This window comes from Tachysurus vachellii, chromosome 8 (genome assembly GCF_030014155.1).
Source record: "Tachysurus vachellii isolate PV-2020 chromosome 8, HZAU_Pvac_v1, whole genome shotgun sequence".
NCBI lineage: Eukaryota > Metazoa > Chordata > Actinopteri > Siluriformes > Bagridae > Tachysurus > Tachysurus vachellii.
Window position 1 is genome coordinate 14761927 of NC_083467.1, and position 25358 is coordinate 14787284.

The 25358-nt window shown below is 36.7% G+C and overlaps 1 protein-coding gene across 2 annotated transcripts in view; it reads left to right on the forward strand.

Annotated features, from left to right (window-relative positions):
- The window catches only part of LOC132850194 (diacylglycerol kinase beta), a 70382-nt gene that overhangs the window by 34335 nt on the left and 10689 nt on the right, over positions 1-25358 (forward strand). For both annotated transcript variants that reach the window (XM_060876454.1, XM_060876455.1), the window contains 4 exons: positions 653-813; positions 12521-12585; positions 19828-19918; positions 23372-23573. In XM_060876454.1, coding sequence (XP_060732437.1) covers positions 653-813; positions 12521-12585; positions 19828-19918; positions 23372-23573 — 519 coding nt within the window. The remainder of the gene's footprint in view (positions 1-652; positions 814-12520; positions 12586-19827; positions 19919-23371; positions 23574-25358) is intronic.

Genomic DNA, 25358 nt, shown 5'->3' on the forward strand with positions numbered 1-25358 from the left:
TGAACATGCTGTTGTAATTTCTGCATATCTCTTTTAACACATACACAAAACCACGGACACAAACAACATCTTGTAGCATCTAGGAGCTGGGGTTCATTCTAGCTCTTCCGTTAATTTTAATCAAAGTAACATGATGGTGATTATTAAAAAGTTGAAAGCTCCTCCACTATGTTTTATTATGATTTAATTTCATTCATTCATTCATTCATCCTCTACAACTACCTCGGGTCACGGGGAGCCTGCGCCTATCTCAGGCGTCATCGGGCATCAAGGCAGGATACACCCTGGACGGAGTGCCAACCCATCGCAGGGCACACACACACTCTCATTCACTCACGCAATCACACACTAGGGACAATTTTCCAGAGATGCCAATCAACCTGCCATGCATGTCTTTGGACCGGGGGAGGAAACCGGAGTACCCGGAGGAAACCCCCGAGACACGGGGAGAACATGCAAACTCCACACACACAAGGTGGAGGCGGGAATCGAACCCCGACCCTGGAGGTGTGAGGCGAACGTGCTAACCACTAAGCCACCGTACCCCCCAGATTTAATTTAATAATTGTAAAATAAATGTATTACTAGGAGTGAACGTTTACAAGTTTGTCTATTTACCTCTAAACTATTTCTTGTGTATTCTGTCTTCCAGGCTATGAAGGAGGCAATCTTCTCAAGTTCCTCAGGGACATTGAGCACAGTAGTGAGGTGGTACTGGACCGCTGGAACATTGACATTTCGCCTGATGACAAGGAAGAAAAGGGAGACCCTGTGCCATACAGCATTGTCAATAACTACTTCTCCATTGGTGTGGTGAGCACTTTTATGCACTTTTCTTTCTTAGTCTTGCTTGTTTATACCAGATCAGATGTCACATTGCCAAAAAGGGCAATTTGCATTTTTTTAAATAACAACACAACAGAAATGGATCAGGCTAAAACATTTTAATTGCCAGTCATAAAAGGGCGGCTATTTGGATAGATAAAGGTTCTTAGCAGTATGCAGATATTTTACTTAGAGCACTCTCACATAGGGATACACTTTCTCATAGTGTGTATTATGGAGATTTTTTTTAGTAGAGTGTTTAATTATGAGTAATTACAACAGTGCAAGGTGTATGGCCTCTGCAAGACAATATCAGTAGCTTGAACAAGTTACAGTATATCACTGACTGAAAATCTGATTCATTTTTAAGTCATGTAGGTTCCACATTTGTTTTATCTAAAAATTTGGACAGTGCAGTAGAATCCCAACAGAACCAGCACAACCAATAGAAATAATTAGCAACCATTTCATCTTCACCTCTACTAGGGCCAGATGGTGCTTAATCAAGGTTGTGGAGTTAGTTAAGCAACACATTTCTGATTACACAAGTTTTAGGTGTTTATTTTATCCACGTGAAGAACTTACTTTTCATATTCCATAAATAACTTTATATATTTTTACGTACTTCCCAAAGGCTGTAGTTAATTCATTGTCAAATGATATTTGTAAGTTTATGAGATATCATTATGTGTTCATTAGACCTAATGGGCATTTAATGGGATACTTACCATATGTAATGTTAAAGGTAAGCATCATTACATTAGAGAAATAATAACTTGCCAAAACCTGATCAGCATGATTTCCTGTGGAATGGAGAAAATAAGAAAATAAGTAGCTGGCACTCAGTTACTTAGCAACCACACTGTTCATTGCAATGTTGTAATAAATGCCATTTGTTCACAAGTTTGGTGGGAAAAGATCAAATTGATGCTAACCTATTCATTGTGAAGTGCAGTCTTTCACAGCAATTATGGCAAAAATTTCAACCAACATTCTTGTTGAAGAAGACACCACAGATTTATTGCTCAAAAGATAATTGAGGCATTCAGCATAATTTCATTTAGAAAGATTAACAAAGACTATGACCAATGTGACCAAATATTTTCCTACTTTAAAGCCCTTTTTGATCAACTCTTTTAATACCATGGTTATTGTTGTTATTATTTTGTAATATTATTTAATAGTATTTAGTATTGAATTTTTTAGTAACTACTGTATATGTGAGGAATGTAAATGTATTTTTTCATACTTACTGAATAGTTTAAGAGTTCATGTATTTAATATAATATAGTATAGTATAAATATTAATAAAAGCATTTTTTAAAAATATATATATTAATATTGTCTTTTCGTTCATCAGTATATACAATTTTAGATCGACACTAGACAGTCTACATTTCAGTCTGTCACAGTATGAGTTTCCACAAACTCCCCTCCTTCCTTTAGACAATGATTAATCCTTAGATTCATTCCCGAGCTGTTCATAGATGGGTGTACTATAAATAGTGTATTTCATTTTGGGGAAAAAATATATTTCAATCTGACTCATGCCAGGTGTGTAGGTAACATGCTGCTTTATCACTGTGAGGGATACCAGGTAGCCCAGGTCACATTTAGAATGTCCAGAAATAGAGAAGAGACCTGAAATAGACCACCTGATTTGAATGAAAGAGGTGTGTGAATTGGCAGGGGTAGAGACAGGAAGGACTAGGCAAGATGGTGTGCAAAAATAAGGAAAAAACTCACAGGAATGTGACACACTGCAGTGCCATTATGTAACTAAATTCAGCCTCCTACTGACTAAAGCTCAGGCTTCATTTTTCTCAGCTATCAGCATCCACTAACTCAGGAGAAGCCATGCTAGTGTAATGCTCTGAATCTTCAGAATGCTGAACTAATGGAAAATATCTGGCTTTGGCTACAAGATCAGATTTGAACTATCTGCACTACTGAAAGAAAATGTATTATCATGTTCCCTCTGAACTGAACAACATGCTGTTTTGTTATTGTCATAAAATACAGGCAGAATCTAAGTACCAGTCTTAAGTATTGAGAGTATGAGGCATGTTTTGGTCCTCACAAGGCAAATAAATAAATCACGTAAAAATCTGAACAGGCTTTATTGATATTTACAGGTGCATCTCAATAAATTAGAATGTTGTGTAAAAGTTCATTTATTTCAGAAATTCAACTCAAATAGTGAAACTCATGTATTATATAAATTCAGTTCACACAGACTAAAGTAATTTAAGTATTTGGTATTTTTAGTTGTGATGATTTTGGCTCACATTTAACAAAAACCCATCAATTCATTATCTCAAAAAAATTGAATATGGTGACATGCCCATCAGCTAATCAACTCAAAACACCTGCAAAGGTTCCTGAGCCATCAAAATGGGCTCTCAAGTTAGTTCACTACTTTACACAATCATGGGGAAGACTGACAGTTGTCCAGAAGACAATCATTGACACCCTTCACAAGGAGGGTAAGTAATAAACATTCGTTGCCAAAGAAGCTGGCTGTTCACAGAGTGCTGTATCCAAGCATGTTAACAGAAAGTTGAGTGAAAGGAAAAAGTGTGGAAGAAAAAGATGCACAACCTACTGACAGAACCATAGCCTTGAGAGGCTTGTCAAGCAAAATCGATTCAAGAATTTGGGTGAACTTCACAAGGAATGGACTGAGGCTGGTGTCAAGGCATCAAAAGTAATTAAAGCTAAAGGAGCCCCAACCAAGTATTGAGTACATATACAGTGAATGAACATACTTTCCTGAAGGCCAACAATTCACTAAAAATGTCTTATGAAGTATTCGAATTTTTTGAGATAGTGAATTAGTGGGTTTTTGTTAACTGTGAGCCAAAATCATCACAATTAAAAGTACCAAAGACTTTAACTACTTCAGTCTGCGTGTACTGAATTTATATAATACAGGAGTTTCACTATTTGAGTTGAATTACTGAAGTAAATGAACTTTTCCATGACATTCTAATTTATTGAGATGCACCTGTAAACAGTATATTACGAAGTATATTACGCATTGTTAAATGCCTATTTATGATGGATGCATGGATGCGGATTGTGTATGCATTAAAAGTACGTTCTGTTGAATTTTCAAATATGTTTCTGGTCAGAAGGTTTTTAATAACTTTTTTAAGATGTTCTGTCTGTGATAATACATAATACAGAATCCGTACTCTCTGTCGCTCAGTCATGGCATGGTGTTGGAGCAAAGGGACATGGTGCTGAGTGTCCATGAGGAGAGGACAGATGGCTCCACATCGGGAGCCACTGACACCTGAGCAAACCAGTGTGGTGACTCATGTGCTGATGTAATCATTAGCAATGCTGCACTGCCTCATAATTCCCAAAAGAGAACATTTTCCTGCCACCTTCCACCAGGGTTGCCATGGCATTAGTTGTTACCAGGCCACTAGCTAGCTTCAGGGTCATCTGTTTTATGCTTACTGCCAGTCAAAAGATTACATTTCATGGAAAGAAAAGAACAGGTAAAAAGCAGTAATGCAGCAACACGTGCCCACTCAATTACTCAGTAGCAAAATACCACGTGCAGATTAAGTTCAGGCTTTGTGATTTTAGATATATTGGGATAAGAGGAAGCCAATTTGACAGTGTTGCCTTTATCCCATATGAAAAATGCTTTCAGAAAAACTTTTTATCCAAATTTTCTGTATCTATCATCAGTATTGTTTAATCAAGTTTTTATTTTTATTTTTTTGTTGTTGTTGTTTTTTATTTTTTCGTAATGTGTAATAAAAAAGCATGGTAGACGAGGGACATAAAGGGGAAAAGGAAATGTAACTCACATGTTTGTGTTTGAGAAGTAGTATTTGAGAGCATTCAGTATATATTTTTTGCTTTATAATATTGAATGACGGAGCATTAACAATGAACATTTGGTTTACGTTAATCAATAAAACATAAAAAGAACACAGAAATGAGTATGTGTGTTAAAATCTGATTTCTACATAAATGGCCCGTTTTGATTTCTAATCCAAAATTATATGTCTTGTAAATATTTATAAATTAGTAGATACACTAAAGAGTGAATTCAAATTAGACATGAGTAATATAATCCATAATACTTAACTGCATATTTGGGACAGTTTTTGCTTTAGGTTTCATATTGATTCTTTATTCGCTGCGTTCAGCACTAACATTTGACACCTCGGAAGATATGAAAATGAGTGAGAACCTTTTATTGCACTCAGCTTTACCACTGGTAACTTCACCTAAGCAAGCCCAGTTCATTAGTGAGGGCTATGAATCAAATTTCTGAGGCATTTATGTGTTGTCTTAATACAGTGTAGTGATCCTGTGGAAAAGTGTTTTCTGCTTGATCAAGTTCCTCTTATCTGGAAAGAATGTGTCCTGGGGAATTAGAGAGAACAACCATGTAACACCAGAAGGTATTAAACACACGTCACCTCGCTCTGCCCCTAGCATGGGTCTGCTCCCTTAGGCCTGGCAGATGAAATCGAACCTTGTCTCCTGCCATCAACAAGCTATCTCTGTCCCCGTTCTTTCCTCCCTAGATTTGCAGTAGGTGAAGCAATGCTCTGGGATCATGTTTTCCTTAGTATCATGTCACACACAGTTTTTCCCCATATTTAGTGGATTTCAGTTGAGTTTAATTCTATCAATGGCTTTTACTCTATATGTGCTGTGCAGTCTAGCAGCTCAGGCATGTGGTGGCTTTTTTGCTGAAAGTTAAAGGATTAATCAGGGATCAAAAACAGCTAGGACACAACAGTATGATAAGAGTGTTTGCCCTATGCTGTGTGTGTGGTGTGTGTGTCTGGCACAAGCTGAAGGTCAGCGGAAGTATCAGTGTCAGGAAGCGTTTTGCTGCCAGGTTCAGACCAGGTTACTGCTGTAACGAATGGCTGTGCTGAGTAACACCTCAAGAGTCTTACAGAGAGAAAGAACACAGAACCTATCCCCACAGCCAAACATGAAAAGCAAATGCAAAAAATACACCACAGTTGTGTATAGTTATTACCAGACTGATTATTAGACCTGAGTATACATTCTGCGAGAACCACAGATTAACAGTAACACAGTAGACTAAAATAATAACTGTGTACGTCACTGGTGACCTGAATATCACCACTTTTTTTCACCCTTGGTATACTCTCCCAAATGTGTAAGGACTGTGTAAGCTTTTTTAAAATTAGCCTATTAAATCCTTGGCAATTAGCAAATTATTCGAATCTGGTGAGTTTAAATGAAGGTGAATTATAAACTCCCCCTTCTTTGACTTCATTAAAGTCAAAGTCTTTGACTTCATATTTGTGGATGTTTTTTTATTTTTTTATTTAAGGGTTATTCTAGCTGATTGGTGCATGTAGGACATAATAGACAGGACAGTCAATGAGACAAAACAATAGACAAGACAAGACGCTAGACACAACATGGACATGGTACTTATCACACCCACAATTTAGAAGAACGTTTATACTGTGTGTGTGTTTGTGTGTGTGTGTGTCTGTGTGTGTGTTTGCGTGTGTGTTTGTGTTTGTGTGTGTGTGTGTGTGTGTGTGTGTGTCTGTGTTAAACGCAGTTAGACCCTGCTGCGTTTGTTTTTTCCTGCTGCAAACACACCCAAACCAACTGATCAGCCAATTATCAGGCCCTTCATGAGTTGGCTCAGTATGTTGTGCCAGGGGAAGTTTCACTGTACAGGGTTCCAAAGGCAGGAGATTCCTTGGCTTGTGGGTAGGGTTATGTACCCAAAGCCATACTGTCTCCTTTAATGAAGGACCATGACATCACTCCCAAAATACTGGTAACACTGTACTCAACAGTGGCATTCGAAGGGCTACATGATACCTGCATTTATTACAACTGACATACAATAAATCTACATAATGCATTTTCATTCAATCACCTTCAGTAAGCACTATATTCTGTTAGAGTCACTGTGGATCTGGAGCCCACCACAGGAACACTGTGTCACATGCTACTCAATCATACACCTTGCACAGACATTCACACACTGATTCACACCAATTTTTAGAGTAGCTAATTCATCTACTGGCCTTTTTTTTTGGAAATTTGTGGACAAAGGGTGAACATATGAAACTCTACAAAGACATAAACCCAAGCTACAGATCAAACAAGGGAGCCTCTGTACTACTTTGCCATCCACAGAAACATTTAACTCTTTTTACTAGATGCCAAAAAGTGAAATTTCCACCTGTTAAGGCTCCCAATGTTCAAAATTGAATTAATTTGTGATGGTACAGTTTGAATACAGTAGTGTTTAAATGCTCACAGTTAAACACAGTCACGATACTATACACACAGAAACATTTGAAACAGTATATTGAAACAAAAACAATTTTTTTAAAAATGAAAGTTAACATTAAGTTACTATATATCTAACATCTATCCCTAATGAGCAAGCCGGAGGCAAAGGTGGCAGGAAAAAAACTCCCTGAGATGATATGAGGAATAAACCTTGAGAGGAACCAGGCTTAGAAGGGACCCCATTCTACAACAGTTTATTGTTGTGCAACTGAGAGCTCCTGAGGAACTAATGGGTCAGCTCAAATTCTGAGCTCACCATAGACCCAACACAAATTCCTTCCTGCCAAAGTCTTCAAATGATTGCTGATAAAGTCCCGATCATTGGACTGACGAGAGAGAGAGAGAGAGAGAGAGAGAGAGAGAGAGAGAGAGAGAGAGAAAGCTGGGGAATGTTAGGTATGTTTGTTATCATGTGATGGACAGTGTGCAATATGTGCAAGACTAGCTATTGCAGCATAACTAAAAGGGAGAGCCAGAATGTGACATGAGGGCTTCCTAAGACGTAAAGTGTCCCACCACAGTCAGCAAACCTGAGTGACTTGTGAGGGTGGTAAGGTGACAGCAACCAAACATCCTTTTTCACCAAACACTCTATGCCCATGAGCCTTCCAGATCTGCTCTTTTAGCAGTCTTAAAAGCTAGACAAAACGAATGTGTTTTCAGCCAGGACTTAAACACCAGACTGTAATTGGACTTCCGAACACTAATTGGAAGGCTGTTCCATAACTGCAGGGCTCTGTAAAAAAAAAAAAAAAGATCTGCTCCCTGCTGTAGCCTTTTGTACTTAAGGAACTAACAAATATCCTGCACCTTTTGATCAAAGTAGGCCTGACGAATCACAAAAAAAACCCCAAAAGATTGCTCAGGTACTATGGCACGAGACCATTAAATGCTTTATAGGTTAGTAACTTTGAAAAGATTGGGGTGTTCTAGAATAGTTTTGCATTCTGCATGGTGCATTCTGGACAAACTGGTTTATGCTCCTACTGGAACATCCAGACAGTAAAGCATTACAGTAATCTAACCTAGAGGTGACAAATGCATGAACTAGTGTTTCTGCATTATTTCATGACATCATATTTCTTGTCTTAGCAATATTTCTGAGATGAAAGAAGACTACTCTTGTGATATTATTTATGTGAGCTTCAAATGAGAGACCGGTGTCAATAATCACACCAAGGTCTTTTACTGCTACACATGATGAAATAGAAAGACCATCCAGAGTTACTCTGTAATCAGAAAGCTTACTTCTGGCTGCCTGTGGTCCTAGTAAAATAATTTATTTCAGAAGGAAATTAGTAAGCATCCACTGTCTGATGTCCTTCACACAATCGTCACACACTTAGATGAAGTAACACCAGCAAAGAGACACAATCCTGATCAGAGTCCAGTAACAGATCATTTACAACTTTAACCAGTGGTGTTTCTTTTGATATGATGAGGCCTAAATCCTGACTGATACATTTAATTAATATTATTCCTATGTAGGCATGACTCATACAATACCATATGCCTTATAACATATTTGTGATGATAAAATAATTCATTTGTTTACACTGATTAAAAATGTCATTTACATTCCTTGACAGACACTAAAATTAGTTTCTTTTTTACTTTAATTAGAGTGAGTATTGTTTTGATGTTTGTTCTAAAGGAAGACAGTTTAGAAAGGGTCATTGCGTTATGTCAACAAAAACCTTGATGCGGGTGTTATATTAACTTGAGTTCAGAATTGATGAATAAGCTTTTGTAATATTTAAATCAGTTGTCAGTAAGGTTTTTATTGCAGTGTTTCATACAGCCCATAGAAACACCAAGTTAAAATACACTGCTAGTACATCAGTATAGCACGGTATCTGAAAGTGTAAGTTATAGAAATGAAGGCTGAAGAATTACCTTAACCCACTGTTGCTGTGAATGACATTTTCTGGTGCATGACTAGGCTGTTTGTCTCTGCTCTTTTCCCAGTGCCTATTTGCTAAAGGTTCAAACAGCAAAATCAAGACAGTAGTGTTCAGTAGTGTCCAACTAGAAATGTCACTGGAGTGTGTCATATATCTAAAAAAAACACAGGCAAACATTACATGTGTTGTGCTACACTGTAGGATAGTGTCACTTAGTGTCACATCATGTCTTGGCTTTCTTCAGTCCCACATTGATTCCTGCTTTGGATACAGTACATGCTGTACTTCCCTACAAAAGCATCAGTTTGAGCTACTGTAAAACCGACTAAAACTTTTACAACCAAAAATGTTCAGTATTGTTTATTGTGATATGTAAGATATATAAAAGGTTACTATTGGTGCACATTTAATATTTGTTTTAATACACCAGTGAAGTTCAATAATGTTACTTTATACAGTTCTTGTGCTGATGCAAGTATTCTGTAACTTGTAAATAATCTAGCCGGTATAAGGCTAAATATTAAAGGATTTTAAATGTTTTCTGCTGGTGGTAGATAGGGGCAGAGTGCAAACCATAGATGGTATCCTCCTCTAAGCCTTCCATGCTGCATGTTTTCTGTTTCTCCTAAAGCTGCACCTGCAGAGCCAGGCAGGAAGCCAGCACAGGTGCTAACCTAGCCTGGTCCGTTCGTGGCTTCATCAGTGCACCGGCAGCTATCAAACTCTGCAAACCTTGTGCTCGCTCACTTCCTGTCTGTCTGAGAGAGTGAAACAGTGTGTACCGTGAGGCGCTGAGACCCTGCTCCATGTCACTCACTGAGACAGGCGGTGTGTGTGTGCATTATTGAGCTTGTGGCTGCTAAAGGATGTGGTGGCTTTTAAGCTCCCTTGACTTGGTGCATGCCTGCATCTAAATATAGGGATGGATCTGTTACAGTTAGAAGCCTGACTTATCAATTGGCTTCTCTTCTTTGGCTTTGTTGCTTTGATTTTAATCAAGGTTTAGTGGTTGACAGCAGCATGTACCCTTGAGACAACATCGCTGTGACAACAGCGTGTTGCTAGACAAGGAAGCAGCAAACAACCTCTGACGGTGTTTGCTCAGTGTGTCATAACTCTCTGCAGTCATAAATTCATTTAAACATAAGTTTCAGTCTGCATCCAAGCATGTTGTTTGGATGTGTTTTAGACCAGATAGGTAATACATGCCATACATGTATTTTTTTTCCAACAAATTCATTAAGTAAAAAAAAAATTAATTCAACAAGTTAATTTTCCTCATCAAAACATATATATATTTTAGTTTCTACTGAATACATATTACAAAAAAAATGCTTGAATGAATACTTGAAATAATATTTGAGTGACTAATTTTTTCAGTGTTGAAATTTAAAAGAAATAAGCTGAGCATGCCCCATGTTCATGCTGTGAACATTTTCAGTAGAAGAAGAGCAGCAGACAGTTAATTACTGGGTTGCTAAATTGATCTGGGCTTAAAAATACTCTACAACTGCTGTGTTTATGGCAAATTATAAGAATAAAATCTTTTACTTTCCACAAGGTGCAGACAGTGGGTCCATGTACAGAAAACATTCTATTGAAATGAGGAGTGAAGAGGGAATGAAAAATTATGTATCATGTATGCTAGACATTAAAGTGGATAATGTCTGTACAAGGTTTTTGTACAACTGCTCAGTATGAGCTGGTAGACTATATAATAAGTGACTGAATGTTGGCAGTTTTCAACTGTCTATTACAAGTGTTACTCAAACAAGATACCGTCACAACTTAATTTTGTCTGAGGCTATATCATTATTAATATTTTTACTATCACAATGCTTGAGCAGAATGATGTGGCTAGAAAGATTTCATGTGAGACCATCTTTCTGACCTATCGACATTGTATATCACCTACACATGATCCAATTCAAGTCTGTAACATTGAAGTAGTACATTTCTATCATTAGCCATTTTATATGTCTCATCTTCTATGTCTTTTGATTATTTATAATAATAATAATAATAATAATAATAATAATAATAATAATAATTCTCAATGTAAATGAGTGAAAATGATTGATGTTTAACAAAAAAAAGCTGGAAGCTATAGATAAATTGAAATTTGCAGTTGATGAATGAGTTATGTAGTTTCATTAAACATATCCCTGCCCCTGAAGAGTTATGTTTCCTAAAGGAGGCTGATTGAGACTCATATCATTAAACTGAAATTTAACATCATGACTCATTACACTGTAGACTAGTGATTTTATAAAAGGAATATTGACCATCACTGTCTCATTATATCATGCAAGCTTGATTAATTTAGTCCCATTTTAATCCACTATAAAGAACAATCATTGATAAGTTGACTCTCAAAATGTTTCTTTGGTCTTGTTGAACATCAGTGGCTCTGGTACAAATGCACTGCTGTTCTAAATGCTGAATTTCGTATTGTTGCATTTTGCATGTTAAATGAGATTTGCTGTGAATGACCACACCTGAGAAGACAGGAAATGGAGTTGTACAACATGCATAATATTGTTTCTTTCACTAAATTAACTACGCTCTAAAAAAAAGAATTCCTTAAGGGTTTTTTGCATAGCTATCGATTAATTAGTTCAACATAGATCCCTGTCTGGAAAGAAAAGACTGCTTTTGAAAGCATTTTGTAATGAAGAGAAGGATGAATAGTGGCTATCGCTTGTTTTCAGTTGCTGTTGCTGTGCTGAAAATCCAGTGTAATTATGCACAGAAAAAAGTGGGAATATGGGAATTCAGTATGGCAAAGCTGTGTTACTGCTATGATATTCATCTTTTTTGCCATCTCTACTTCCCCTTAACCTGTTCCTGGAATGCTTCTGCCTGACCTCACTTATTTATTAAGCTAAGTCACTCTGTGACCCCACTGACAGACGTGTGTACTTTTTCCTGTCTGACAGGACTACCTGCTGAAACGTTTTCTTATCAGGTCACAGAAACAGGGCTTCCATTCACCTCTCCCCCTCTTTGCCCTAAATACATGTGTATGCTTCATGTTTCAGTGGCAGACATTCTCCTTGCAAAAAAAAAAAAAATTATATATATATATATGTATGTATTTATATATAAACCACTAAGCACTGATCTGGGAACAGGATACACCACAGTTCAACCTCATGGAATATGTTAAAACTGATGCTGGATCAGGTTCCTGTGAAACTTTGCACTAACAATGTTGACGTTGATCATTGCTAGGGGCAATAAGCAGACATGTCTGAGGCATGTCTGGGCAATGTAATGATTGTGCACTTAAGCCTTACAGAGCAATTTACCTACAGCTCATAATGCATAAATTACAGTCAAAAATGCTTTAATACACAGCTAGATAGACGTGCATGCTTTGTGGAACAGTTTCTAAATGTGTGAAACCCAAATACCTGTCTTAAAGTTATGTTAATCTGTTTTTTCTGCTTTTGTAGGATGCATCAATAGCTCACCGATTCCACTTGATGAGGGAAAAACATCCTGAAAAGTTCAACAGCAGGTAAAGTTTTATCAGTGTCAATGGATTTGAAAAAAAACTGAGTGACATGCTTTCATTTAATTATTGAAAAAACAAGAAATATATATATTCATCTTAAACATGTTTTACAGAATTTGCTTTCCACCCTGATTGTTTTAGATGCCCAAAGGTTATCAAAATTCTGTTAGAATTTAGTTGGGGTTTTTTTCCTTAAAAAGGTTATATAGTGTGCTATTTTTGGTCTTTTATTACTGACAATGCTGCAATATCGTGCCTCTTGGGCACAACTTTAACTACTGCAAAGGCAATTCACTAAAATCAATATGTGAACAAATGCCACCTACCTGGCAAAATCAGTTGATTACTGTTGCTTGGCTTCAGTCAGAAATTTCAACCTATTCATAATGTGTATCAGTTTTATATAACCAACATTTTCAATGCTGAGTTCTTGAACTTTGTCTTGAACTAGTTTGTATAGCTTGTGATGACAGAAATTTCCTTCCTCACATACAATACTTTTCAGGGGCTTTAGCTATTTATACAGTAAAAAGTGTTTAGTAACATAAACTTGTGCTCCATTGGTCAACAGCCTCAAACACAATGTACGATCGAGTTTGCCTTGTAATCTTTAAAAGGAAATTTTGACACAGAAAATCTTGATGAATGAGTTCATTCCTCTTTGAAAACTGTCTGGGTTATTGTCAGGTTGCACACAATGGCGCTTGTGGCCGAGCTACAGGAAAAGGTGGAGTGAATGTCACTTTGTAATTACAGTAAATGTTACGTAATGCATCTTTTGTCAATTCAAAATCCAAAGCTTACAGGCTAGTGCAAGGCAAACTAGTCATCTCATTAAGGACATTTATAGTGAGAAGGAAATCAGTGAAATCAGTAAATCTTTTTGAGAAAAAAAAAATTATCACTTGTTATAGCTGCTATAAACAGTATTTCTCTTACTGGCATCTCCTTTTTACTTTGTCTTGAAGCTAATGAAACAAAAAAGCAGAGCTTGTCGTTACTGAGAAACCTAAAAATGTTAGCTCCTGAAGTCCTGAGTCTCATGTCAGTAAACCTATTGAGTACTACAAAGCACTGATAGTGGAAAGCCATTCCAATAATGTTAAATAAACTGCTCCTTACAGCCTCACCATATTAATGTTTATATGTTTTTCTTTGTTAAATAACATTATTGTAAGCTTAGAATGTACGTTATAGCTGGCAGTATTGTTTATATATTGTATTGTATTGTTTATATTGATATAAATTAATTAGGTATTATATATTTGTATGTTTTATGCCATGTATGTTGAAAATTTGTTTCAGTTTCTTAAATTTGAAAATTAGCCTATCATATATTCACGAATATCATTTTATACAGTAACTGGCTTATATCATTGATTAAAAAAACAATAACAACTATATTCACACTGTAGTGCTGCACCAAATTAGCATTTAAAATATGGCCTGGACTTGATGTCATATTTTGAATAAGAAAAACTTTTGGAGGCTTTATGTGTAACTACAGCACAGACACACTGCACTGTGGTTAATACTGGAACGGTACAACAGGAGAACATTCACAGTGCCAAATTACAATGCATTACTAACTTAAGAAAGAGGTATTTTGTGCCTCCAGTGCTCTTTACAGTGGCTGGACATGCTGCTTTGAAGTGAAGCTGCTGTATTGTCACATTCTAATTAGATGCTGTATCTATTGAGACAAAAAGTAAAAAGCCTATGTAGCCCCTGGCAGGTCAACTTAAGAGACATCCACAAATAGAATAGGTCTGTTTTTTTAATGACCAATCTTGCTTGGTAGTTTTCCCCCAGGGCCTCAGTATAATGCACAGGGTAGGTCAGCTTGCAGTAGGTGAAAAGAGAATAGTAGTTGAGCAGAGAATAAATGCTGTAATTTCTGCTGTAACTGCTCAAAATGAATAATTTCTCAAAGCACATTTGAGGGTACAACAATACAGGGATTTGACTAACTGTATTACCAGTATGGTGGAGAGGTGAGCAGAGAGCATCTGTGTAGTCATTTAGTTTACAGTGTACAGTGGGTCTGACATAGAATTAGTTTATATGCGTCTGATGGCGTTCTGTGTGTGCCCATGCATGGGTTTATACAAGTTCTCTCTATATGTATTTGGTGGTTTTCCTACACAAGTCTTTGAACTCCTCAAGGATTGTGTAGTCCAAGTCATCTTACATATCACAGTGGATAACAGCTGTGTGTGCAACTCCACTCCCACCCTTTCAATGTGGTGACAAAGGAAGTTTTGGATTAAGAAGTGTCAGATTGCCCTATGGAAAAAGAGGGAAATCTCTATGTCTTTTTGATTACAATAACAATAGAGATTCTGGCATTCAGTTTCAAAGAAAAACAGGGGTAAAATATTAAGCACTGCTTTGGAATGATGACTGGAAGGTTTTTGCAGTCTCAAATTCAATTTCTTTACTCTGCTGCTGTTAATTTAGATGCAATTTAAAGTGCGCTATGGAGATTTTGGTAACAATTTTTATGAAATTCATGTCTATAACAAATTGTGAAGACATTATTCATAGTTACAATGGACTAAACGACTATTATATACACAGTTCAAAGACACTGCACTTTATAGTAACCTATTTTATACACAAATAATGATTAACATAATGTATTTTACATGATGCTGCAACATAAATAAGCACTAATACCAAACAAACTCAACCCCACATTACATAATGCTTATTCATATTTTAATATAATCATAGTTTAGTGTATATTTTCCACTTACTGTATAAGCATTAACAGATTTATAAGAAAATTAATAAATTAATTAAACATTTGAAATGTTTAACCTATTAAACATGTTTTCTTAAGTATCTGTTAAGTATGTCTCATTTTATTTACAGCTCTAAATACATCATACGATATACTTCATATAAAAAAATTAATCATATCTCATGGCTGTCAGTAATTTGTACATATTCATGAAAATAATTTTTTAAGTATTTTTGAAATAAATCAACGTGTCTGTAACAATGCGTTTAAGTACTGATGTTGTAATGTGTTGTGAACATTACTGCATTCTGTTAACAATAGAGTAATTATAGTAATATGTACAATGTCTTATAAATACATTATAGCATGTTGTATACAGTATTGTATGTATGTCCATCAGAGAATGTTATAGATATTGTTTTCTTAAGATATAAATATTTATTTAGATAATCACTATGGATATATTGTACATTATTATTAATGTAGGGGTTTTCCAATCTGTATGAAAACATCCCTATATAATTCAATGTGTAGTTCACATTTTCCTGTGCATTACATTTTACATAGGATAGGTTTCTGTTGCATTTAGTACTGAAATACTGAATGTTGGCATTTTAGTGAGGTATTGATTATTGGTACATTGTGTTGTGGTCAGTAATGAAGTTAGATCTGTTTAACTATTGAGCTGTAGGCTATTGTGAAGAACAAGAGGCTCTTGTGTTTGACAAAATAAAAACAGGCTCAGAATTCATAGCTGCAGAAATGTAGGTTAACTATTTTCGTAACACCTGTCAATAAAATTTATTTTTCAATTATTATTATTATTGGGGGGCACGGTGGCTTAGTGGTTAGCACATTTGCCTCACACCTCCAAGGTCGGGGTTCGATTCCCGCCTCCACCTTGTGTGTGTGGAGTTTGCATGTTCTCCCCGTGCCTCGGGGGTTTCCTCCGGGTACTCCGGTTTCCTCCCCCGGTCCAAAGACATGCATGGTAGGTTGATTGGCATCTCTGGAAAATTGTCCCTAGTGTGTGATTGCGTGAGTGAATGAGAGTGTGTGTGTGCCCTGCGATGGGTTGGCACTCCGTCCAGGGTGTATCCTGCCTTGATGCCCGATGACGCCTGAGATAGGCACAGGCTCCCCGTGACCCGAGGTAGTTCGGATAAGCGGTAGAAGATGAATGAATGAATGAATGAATTATTATTATTATTATTATTATTATTATTATTATTATTATTATTATTATTATAGGTTTATTATTATAGGTTTATTATTTTAGGTTTATTTCAGTCAATGCATGGCTAAAAGTAATAACTTTAGTGTCCTTTACTGTTGATTTAAATAACATGGATAGTGTTTTGGGATAAATGGACAATAATCATGTGACATGAGAGAGGAAAATACCATATATGGTTCTAACTCCAGCCATGGCTTGTCATACCAGCTTGGATTTCATAAGCCATATGTCTGTGTTTGCATTGTCTGTGAGTGTGCCATGAGTGTACTAGTGTGATGACTGCATACATACGTAGGTGTGTGAATGTGTGTGTGTGTGTGTGTGTGTGTGTGTATGCGCCAGGGTCCAGAAGATACCCAGTGTGGCTGTGTTCTGGAACGTGTCATTCCCTGCTGCTCCGTGCCTGTGGTGTGGAGGGATAAATATACTCCTCTCCTCCTCTCCTGCCAAAAGAACAGCCCAACAATGCCTCACGCCTCTCTCCTGCTGCTCCTCAGTCGTATACACTCTGCAAGGGGCTGTTACACACTGCAGGCTACCTGAACCCAGACCTGAGTCACCCCTTGCCTTTGCATTTTTCTGCAAAGCAGCATTATATTATGCAATAGAGTGGCTAATACAGTAAGTGCCTATAAAGTAAACAAATTGTATGGCACTGACTTGTCATTGCAAATAGCTATTTGACCCGGGTCTGCATTTAGCCTATTCCATTGTTAACAATTCAAGCCACAGTTCAGTTTTTATCAGTAGCAAGTGTGTTGATCTAAAGCAAATTGAAACAGTGGCACATTGCCAGGAAGTCTGCAACTGCAAGGTCAGAGGTTCATATAGTAGGAGTGAGGCTCAAATTACAGCCTGAAGCAATAAAGGTGAAATACTGCATGAAAGGGGAAAATAGTAGAATAAAACAATATGAAAACCTATAGAAAGGTTTAGAGAGTAATTCTTTATTTGGAGCGTATAAAAATAAAGTCTGTACCTTGTGAGAATATTTAGATTATTATTTTATCTCTTGAATTGAAATGGATGGAAATCGATCATGTTTATGGGTGGAATGGATGGTCAGTGCGGACTGCTGTCTCACTTCCCCCAACTCATCTTAAATGTTTTGAACACCCTTCAGGCTCCCCAACACTCCATGTCTTCATACATCACCCTGAGGTGATCTAGATTGCCTAACTAGATTAGGATCAGTTACTAGAGTACTAAACTGCATTGTGACTGTTCTCTATAGTGACCCAGAGTAAAAGAGCGCCACAGGTCATCTGCCTTTAAAGGATTATAGGAGATGGCTATCTTGAGATTGTATGTCTGAGTTAAGAGTATGCTGGTGATTGGTGTGTATTTGGTACTGTACTTGTGTGTTTGCTTTGCGTAATGTGGTTGTGTAATCCCAAAAGTCTGCTGACCTTTGGCCTATGTAAGTTCAAATGCTGACCAATGCTGTGAGAAGGTCACATATTCAGTCACACAAGTCTTCATTTGTTCTTTCCACTGACCCGAAGCTGTAGCACCACAGTGAAATACAAAGGAATCACACTGACAGAGTACGGGTTAACTTTTAATGACTGGATCTACCAGTGCCAAAAGAACTATTTACTTCTGAAAGAAAACCTAACAAACATAATTTCCTAGAACTTTTTAGGTAGGTGTCTCTGCTTTTGGCAAAGTGAATGCATATATGCTGATAACATGCTGCTAAAGAAACTCAATTTTGTGAGCGTTAATTCCAAAGCCAGAAGAAAATCATGGCCTAATTGTTTTGTTACAGGGCTTCTCAAGTGAAAGCTTGCTAATGAGGTTAGGCAGCTTGCCCCATTGAGAATGCAAAGCATGTCTAATTGTGATCTCAAATATGCTCATAATCCTTTAATTTGACAGAGTAAAGGTAGGGAGCTGCTGGAGGTGAGAGAAACAAGGAAAGTGGTAGTGAAGTCTAACATTAAGCATGAATGAAGCAGTGAAGTCAAATTGATAAGTCAATAATACAATTGACTGGTAAAGTATCCCTTATCATATTTATATAATGAATAATATATATTATTTTTATATGGCCCTGGGTAGCTCTATGTTTGGATCTGTGGGTTCTCTTTAAATCTCATGACAAACAGATGCAATCCATCATTTGCACTGTCAGCCTCTAGATGCACCAGGGCTCGTTGATTAAACACTCATACCATCATTATCGGCGGTGTTCCACTGTGCTGGACTCTCTCATGGGCAGGCCTAGGTGTAAATTGCTTATTTTGTTAGCAAAGTGAAAATACAACACTTTTATGTAGGATGGAGATTCAAAAGGACCCTGTGGTACTGTGTTCATTCAAATGTTCTGATAGTTTCTAAAATTATTCCTCTCTCTGGTACACTTTCAAATTCACCCACACACACTGCACCAAACGCCCGTCTCTTTGCTCTCTCCACTCCATACTGTTTCCTTTCTCACAAGCTGTCAGGGCCCATGTGGGTTGTCATGCTCAGGTTGTTGTCCATGGCTCTGGTCTCTCTTTGGGATTGAAGCTGTGTTCAGTGCCACTCATGATCTCTCACACCTGTCTGCCCAGGCTTTCAGTGTTGCACATCAATATTTCAGCAGCTAAAGGAAGGGCACAGGGTGGGAGATAAGCTCAAAGCTCCTTTGGCAGAGGAAGCCATGTCCTCTAGGACAGGAGAGATTGCAATTGGATACCAAAGAGATAAGATGTAATCCACAAAAAGGATCTCATAGTATGACTTGTTTAAATACAAATGCACTTCTATTTAGGTTATGTGAATCAGTATAGCGAGATTTATCAAATGGCATGATATTCCAGGATCAAAAAATGAGTGTTCATGACAATGTAAAAAAAAATAAATAACATTAACTCTGGCACAATGATGGCTGGGATGAACATAAATAACTGTACTTTTTGGAAGTGTGTTGTATGCTGCTGATCAGTGGGGGTAACCTGTTTGATCTGTAGACAACACAAGGCAGCGTTTTTTCCACAGTCTTTGTTGTCACACCAGCATTAGCATACGGTTGTGTCAACACAAACTTGTTTGCTGTTCCAATGACAGAGCAGCTGTGTATTTAGATACTAGTTTAACTTTTATTCAGTGTCATTTTCCAAAGACAGTAGTATTATTCACACAATGGTGTATTGTCTTTAGAGGTTTTAAGGTGTTAACGTTATAGTTTTATTTAAAATTTTAAGGTCAAAACTTTTTTTGCCTAAATACCTGTTTATCGGTATCTAATTATATTTTTCTTACCCTCTCTCAGGATGAAAAATAAGCTCTGGTACTTTGAATTTGGCACCACTGAGACCATTTCAGCCACATGCAAGAAGCTGAATGAGAGTGTGGAAGTGGAGGTGAGATTTTTTTTTAAATAAAGTATCTAAATGCCACATGAAATCCCACATTAACTAGGCTTGTGCTACCACTCACACTCAGAATGCTATTCCACAGGCATACTCTCAAATAAAAGTTGTTTCTAAAGACATAAACTGTGATTTGTCATTCCAGCAGCATTCTTTTCAGGTACAACATATTTGTATCAGGTACTGGTGGTTGCTGGTACTGGTCTTATCAGGTATTTTTGCTCTGTTGGGGCAACAATCAGTATGAGCAGTCCAAAGCACACAGTGACAGCTATGTTCTGGAAATCTAGACCAGGCACATGTCGAATGGAGCTGACCTAATTTTATCTCAGAATGAAGTGGGGAATAAAGCAGGACATATTTAATCAGCGAGGGTAGTCCTGTGTAATTTTAATTTCAAGGGTCCAGTGACATTTATACACAATGTGAAACAGTCAGCCACTCTTTCCTCACTTATATATTTTTGGTGGTAAGTATATGGTGTACAGTATTGGGTACATCAACATGTTTTACTCCACAGGCTGTAGTAGATTATGTAAGGGATAAAACATGGGCATGTTATGCTGTATTAGTGAATACTTAATGACAGATTTGTTCCATGCTTCAAAATGTCTCAAGATGTTTTATTCCATTTATACCACAGCAATATTCCAACACTACGATTTTTATTCATTAAACAGCACATCATACATATTACACAACGTATGCTTTGTTTCTCTTATTATTTACATTATGGCAACTATATGCAGTTGTTTAATAACCAGCCTCTCTTTTCCAAGCTCTATTGAAGTTTATACTACAAATAATAATAAAAATGAATAAAAAAAAACAGAAAGCAGAACTCTTGTCAGAGCTGTGATTTAAGAATTCAGTAGTTATAACCTATACTAAATCAGTGTTCACTTTAGGGTATTGAGAAGACTCATTTCTCATTATATATTACATTCCCTTGAGATGCACTGGCTAAATAGACTTAACATTAGATCAAGTTTGAAGTAGATGGAAAGAAGGAGAAACTGCATTTAGCAGCTCACATTCATCATTCACTGTTATGTCATTGTATCTTCTTCTCTTTGGTCAAACAGCATTTTATTTTCATGCTTGAATTTTGCACCCAGATGATCATCACAGAACTGCTTGTCAAACTATAAATGCTCCATGAGAGTAGTATTGTAAAGAGTATTGTAAAGTCTCCAAGGATGTGTGTCCTTATTGCCGCACTCTGTGGGTTTGTATGCACACTGAAGCATCTCATTATGTCGTGAAAGGGTCAGTTTTCAGCATTTTTTAAGTTTGTGTATTTCTGAGTTTAAATCGTGGTGGTCAATGACATCATACAATAATGTGATTTTTTTATCTTCTTCTCCCTGGGTATTTTCTCAAGTTTATTCTGGAGAGTCTAGAGGGTTTTAATAGAAGCTTACCAAAAAACCTTTTCTACTGAAAGCCAACTTGTTCTCTTTTTTTTTTACTATTTTATGTGTCTCTCCAAATAGTATTTGTGAAGAGCATAATTAATATACTTTTACTTTTAGCCTAAATAAAATCTGTTCTTAAACTCAGTGGGTACTAAAGATATTCCATGATATCTTCACTGAGCAAGACTTTCTAGGGTTTAACTGTTTGCTCACAAAAACACTTCAACTACAACTACTTGTGTTACTTGCTCTAACTGAATTGTAATTGTATTTTAGTTGTATTTAACAGCTCATAAACATTATTATTACCATTATAGTGATTTTATGTTTGTTTATGTATGTTATGTCAGTTTATTTTTTTGTTTTTGTGGTTGCAGTGAAATATATTAAGATAAACAGAAAACTTGATCTGTAAAGTTATGCCAAAGCAATAACATGTCACACGAGAGCTTCAACTGATGATATTGTGGGCAGGTGGTACATGAGTTTTATAGTTAATTCCAAGATTGTAGGAACAGTCCCAGTGTATAGTCAGTAATTACCTATAATTATTTATTAAGTACAGTAAAACTTATAAATAAGTGAGTCTGGAACTACCATTTAGGCATTTCAGGCAAAAATTGTAAACATATATGTAATATAAGCTAAGAATGAAAAGTTTTGTAACACGTTTTAGCTAAAAACTGTTAATTTTCCGTATGTGTGGAGACTTTTGGGATACTTTATACGTAACATACATGAAAAATGGCATCATAATTTTTTTATAGACCTCACTTTAAAGTTTGTTCATGTGTACAATACATGTTAAACCTACTACAGCTGGTTCACCATCGAATTTTCCATTTTCTTTTTTTCGAATTCAATTTCAAATTAAAATTTTAACATACACAACAAAAAGCTTTTTCAACTATATGTGTTGAAGGATCAAAACAGAATAGAAATAGACTAAGGATAGAAGTCCAATAAAAAAAATAGAATTTATTCAGGGAGGAAAAGGGAAAAATACAAAATATAGAAACTATGAAAATACATTTGATGTGTTGAGTCAACTTAAGGCAGTTAAACTAGCTAAAGTGAAGAGCTTCTGTACAGCCTTTCCACACAGGTAGTTACATACAGGTGATGAGCTAAAAAAAACAAAACAAAAAAAAACACTTTACCACCTTTTTTCTACAGAGAGAGAGAAAGCAGTTCTGTGCAGTTTGTGCTTGCAGCTGGAATTCTGGTTTAATCAAACTCAAATCTGTCTCCGTTTGCTGCTTACCTTTTAATGCTTAACCACAGAAACAAACCACTTTACTGACAAGAAGCATCTTAGTGCATATAGACATGGAGAAATAATGCAGGCAGCCACACACCTGCTAGCAGATGGTGTGCTTTTCTGCAACTACTGTGATTCCTATTAAACCTTAGAAAAGCCTAATTTATTATTTAAATTTCAAAATATTTAAAAATATGGATTCATCAATAATAACAATGGGTTATTAACCTACAGTAATTGTTAAGAACAATTGTTTAGAACCTAATTCTAAACAAATTCAAATAGATTGAATTGAATTGTGTAGAATAGATGATGTAGTGTTTGTCTGATCAAATCACATAGTATTAAAGTAAACCAATTACAATGTAATATCTCACAAGGATGTTAGTATTAATGGCAGCTATAACAATAGTATTAAAATTAAGCAATTAAAGTATGCATGGTGGAATAGCACAGTGGTCATTTGACATTAGCAACAAAAAAAACCCACCAACATTGCAAGTTTGATTTTCAGCTCATGTGTGCACTTGGTGTTTGAATTTATTCAAGTCTGTTGGATGTATGAAAACACATTGCATTAATGTTACCCAGTTCATTCACATGGAACTAATGTATGCATTTGAATGAATTGTGCTAAGAAAAAGAGAAATAAGTTTTAAACTGGAACACACAAAACTTAAAATAGATTAAAAATCTACATGGGTCACTGATCAGTTGGAAATATATACAGTATAGTATGTTATTGATTTGAATTATTACTCTTAGTGTGATGGCATCATTCTGGACCTCAGCAGCACGTCTCTGGAGGGGATTGCTGTGCTCAATATTCCCAGCATGCACGGCGGCTCCAACTTGTGGGGAGAGACCAAGAAGAGACGCAACTACAACCGCATGAGTAAGAAACTACCTGAAAGGATGTGTGTCAGCACCGTCACTGACGCCAAGGAACTTAAATTCTGCGTGCAAGGTGAGTCGGAGTCTGGGTGCATTCCAAATTTAGGTGCATTTTATATGAGAGACTATTTAAATGAGAGAAGCCTTAGTCCACTTACTCTGCTAAAACTATCCATTTTCACTGTTGGGACATGTTTAAGGTAATTTGCCTGAAGTGGTTTGAGTGAAATCAGATTTCCAGCCATTTCCATAAGAGTATAAAACTGGCGGTTGTCTCTGTGGAGCAGCTGGCAATACAGAGCTGCTTAATGTGCATTAACACTAGCAGCAGCTCTGACTCACCAGCACTGAGGAGCAGATAGCTCTTTCACGGCTTTCATAAGTGATGCTACCACTCCACCTCTCTCCCTTCTCACTGTGTTTTGGGACTTTCCTTCATTAATGTCGCAGGCTAAATGATTAGCGGTGTTAATCGGCATTTAGGGATTTGGGTCAAATGCAACACTTTGCAGCTTCTCACAGTGTCACATTTGATGCTGGTTTTCTGCACATTGAGTGCCCTCCAAGAAGAATTTTGCAGCACACACCTTTGGGACACTTCCCCAGGGCACAACGTCACTATTCACTGAGTTGGGAAGAACACACCGTGCTGTATTAGCGATGCCCAAGGTCAGAGCAGGAACAGCTGTTGTATGTCATCAGCTGTTAACGTCAAACTCCCTGAATCTTTGGCATTCTGGACATTTGGTTCAGATTTGTGTGTCAAACATGTGATTCTTTTTGTAATATTTGTTTCTAAGTCATAATGAATCACTTCTTAATGCATTAGACTTTATATATCCTTGATATGAGTATTCTTCTGTGGAAATTATTTCTTTGAAATGTTATTCATTAGAAAGGTGATGACAGCTGTGTCCTGTGTCACAAATATAGCATAATGTCAAATTCCCCTTTGATGCATTTATGAAGGAGAAACTGACACCTCAGCCTTTTTATTTGCCTTCTCACTCTTGATAACATCTTTTTGATTTATCACTTATCTTATTTAAACCCTCTCTCTCTCTCTCTCTCTCTCTCTCTCTCTCTCTCTCTCTCTCTCTCTCTCTCTTTTTACTCACATATTATCTTGCTCTCTCATCCTGACTTTCCATTCCTGTTTCTTTCTTATTGTGCAGGGCCTGAGGGTCTCCATAGTAACAGGACTGATGGGAGACACTAATGTACAAAGAAATGGAGGGGAGGTGTGGTAGGATGGAGGGATTGGTGGGAGGATGGCGTTGGTGCTGTTACCAGTTACATGACTCATATCTGTAATCTGTCCTAGAGGCAATAATACTCAACCGAGCATATATTGCAGCATGTACCAGGATGGAGTGTAGCTCTGTGCTCACATCACTTTCATCTACTTTCATACTTTCAGTCTATCATTAATGCTGAGCTGCAGGATAACTGCATTAACTTTGTGCTGTTCAGTAGTAGGAGACTACTGCCCAGATTGTCCATTTCCTCAGCTGGTTTTAATATTTAAAGATGTATAGATAGATGGTGTCATCTGATCATGTCAACCAAATATTTGATGCAAAGGAATAAAAAAAAATTAAACCATATATTTTCCAATAGATTATGTATTCTTGAAGACCTTCTAGATTGTGCAGCAGTCAGTTAAAAATAAACAAGAATCTTCGATTTAAGCTAATTCTTCTACACAAAATAAAGACAGACCAATTAATTTATTGATCTAATCACTTCTAACATCACTTCTGTTTTTCAATTTACCATCACATCTTATATATAGAAATTGCAATATGTTTTGTTGTGCCCATGTCAAACCCATTCCTGCCCCAAGTGCTTGTCCATA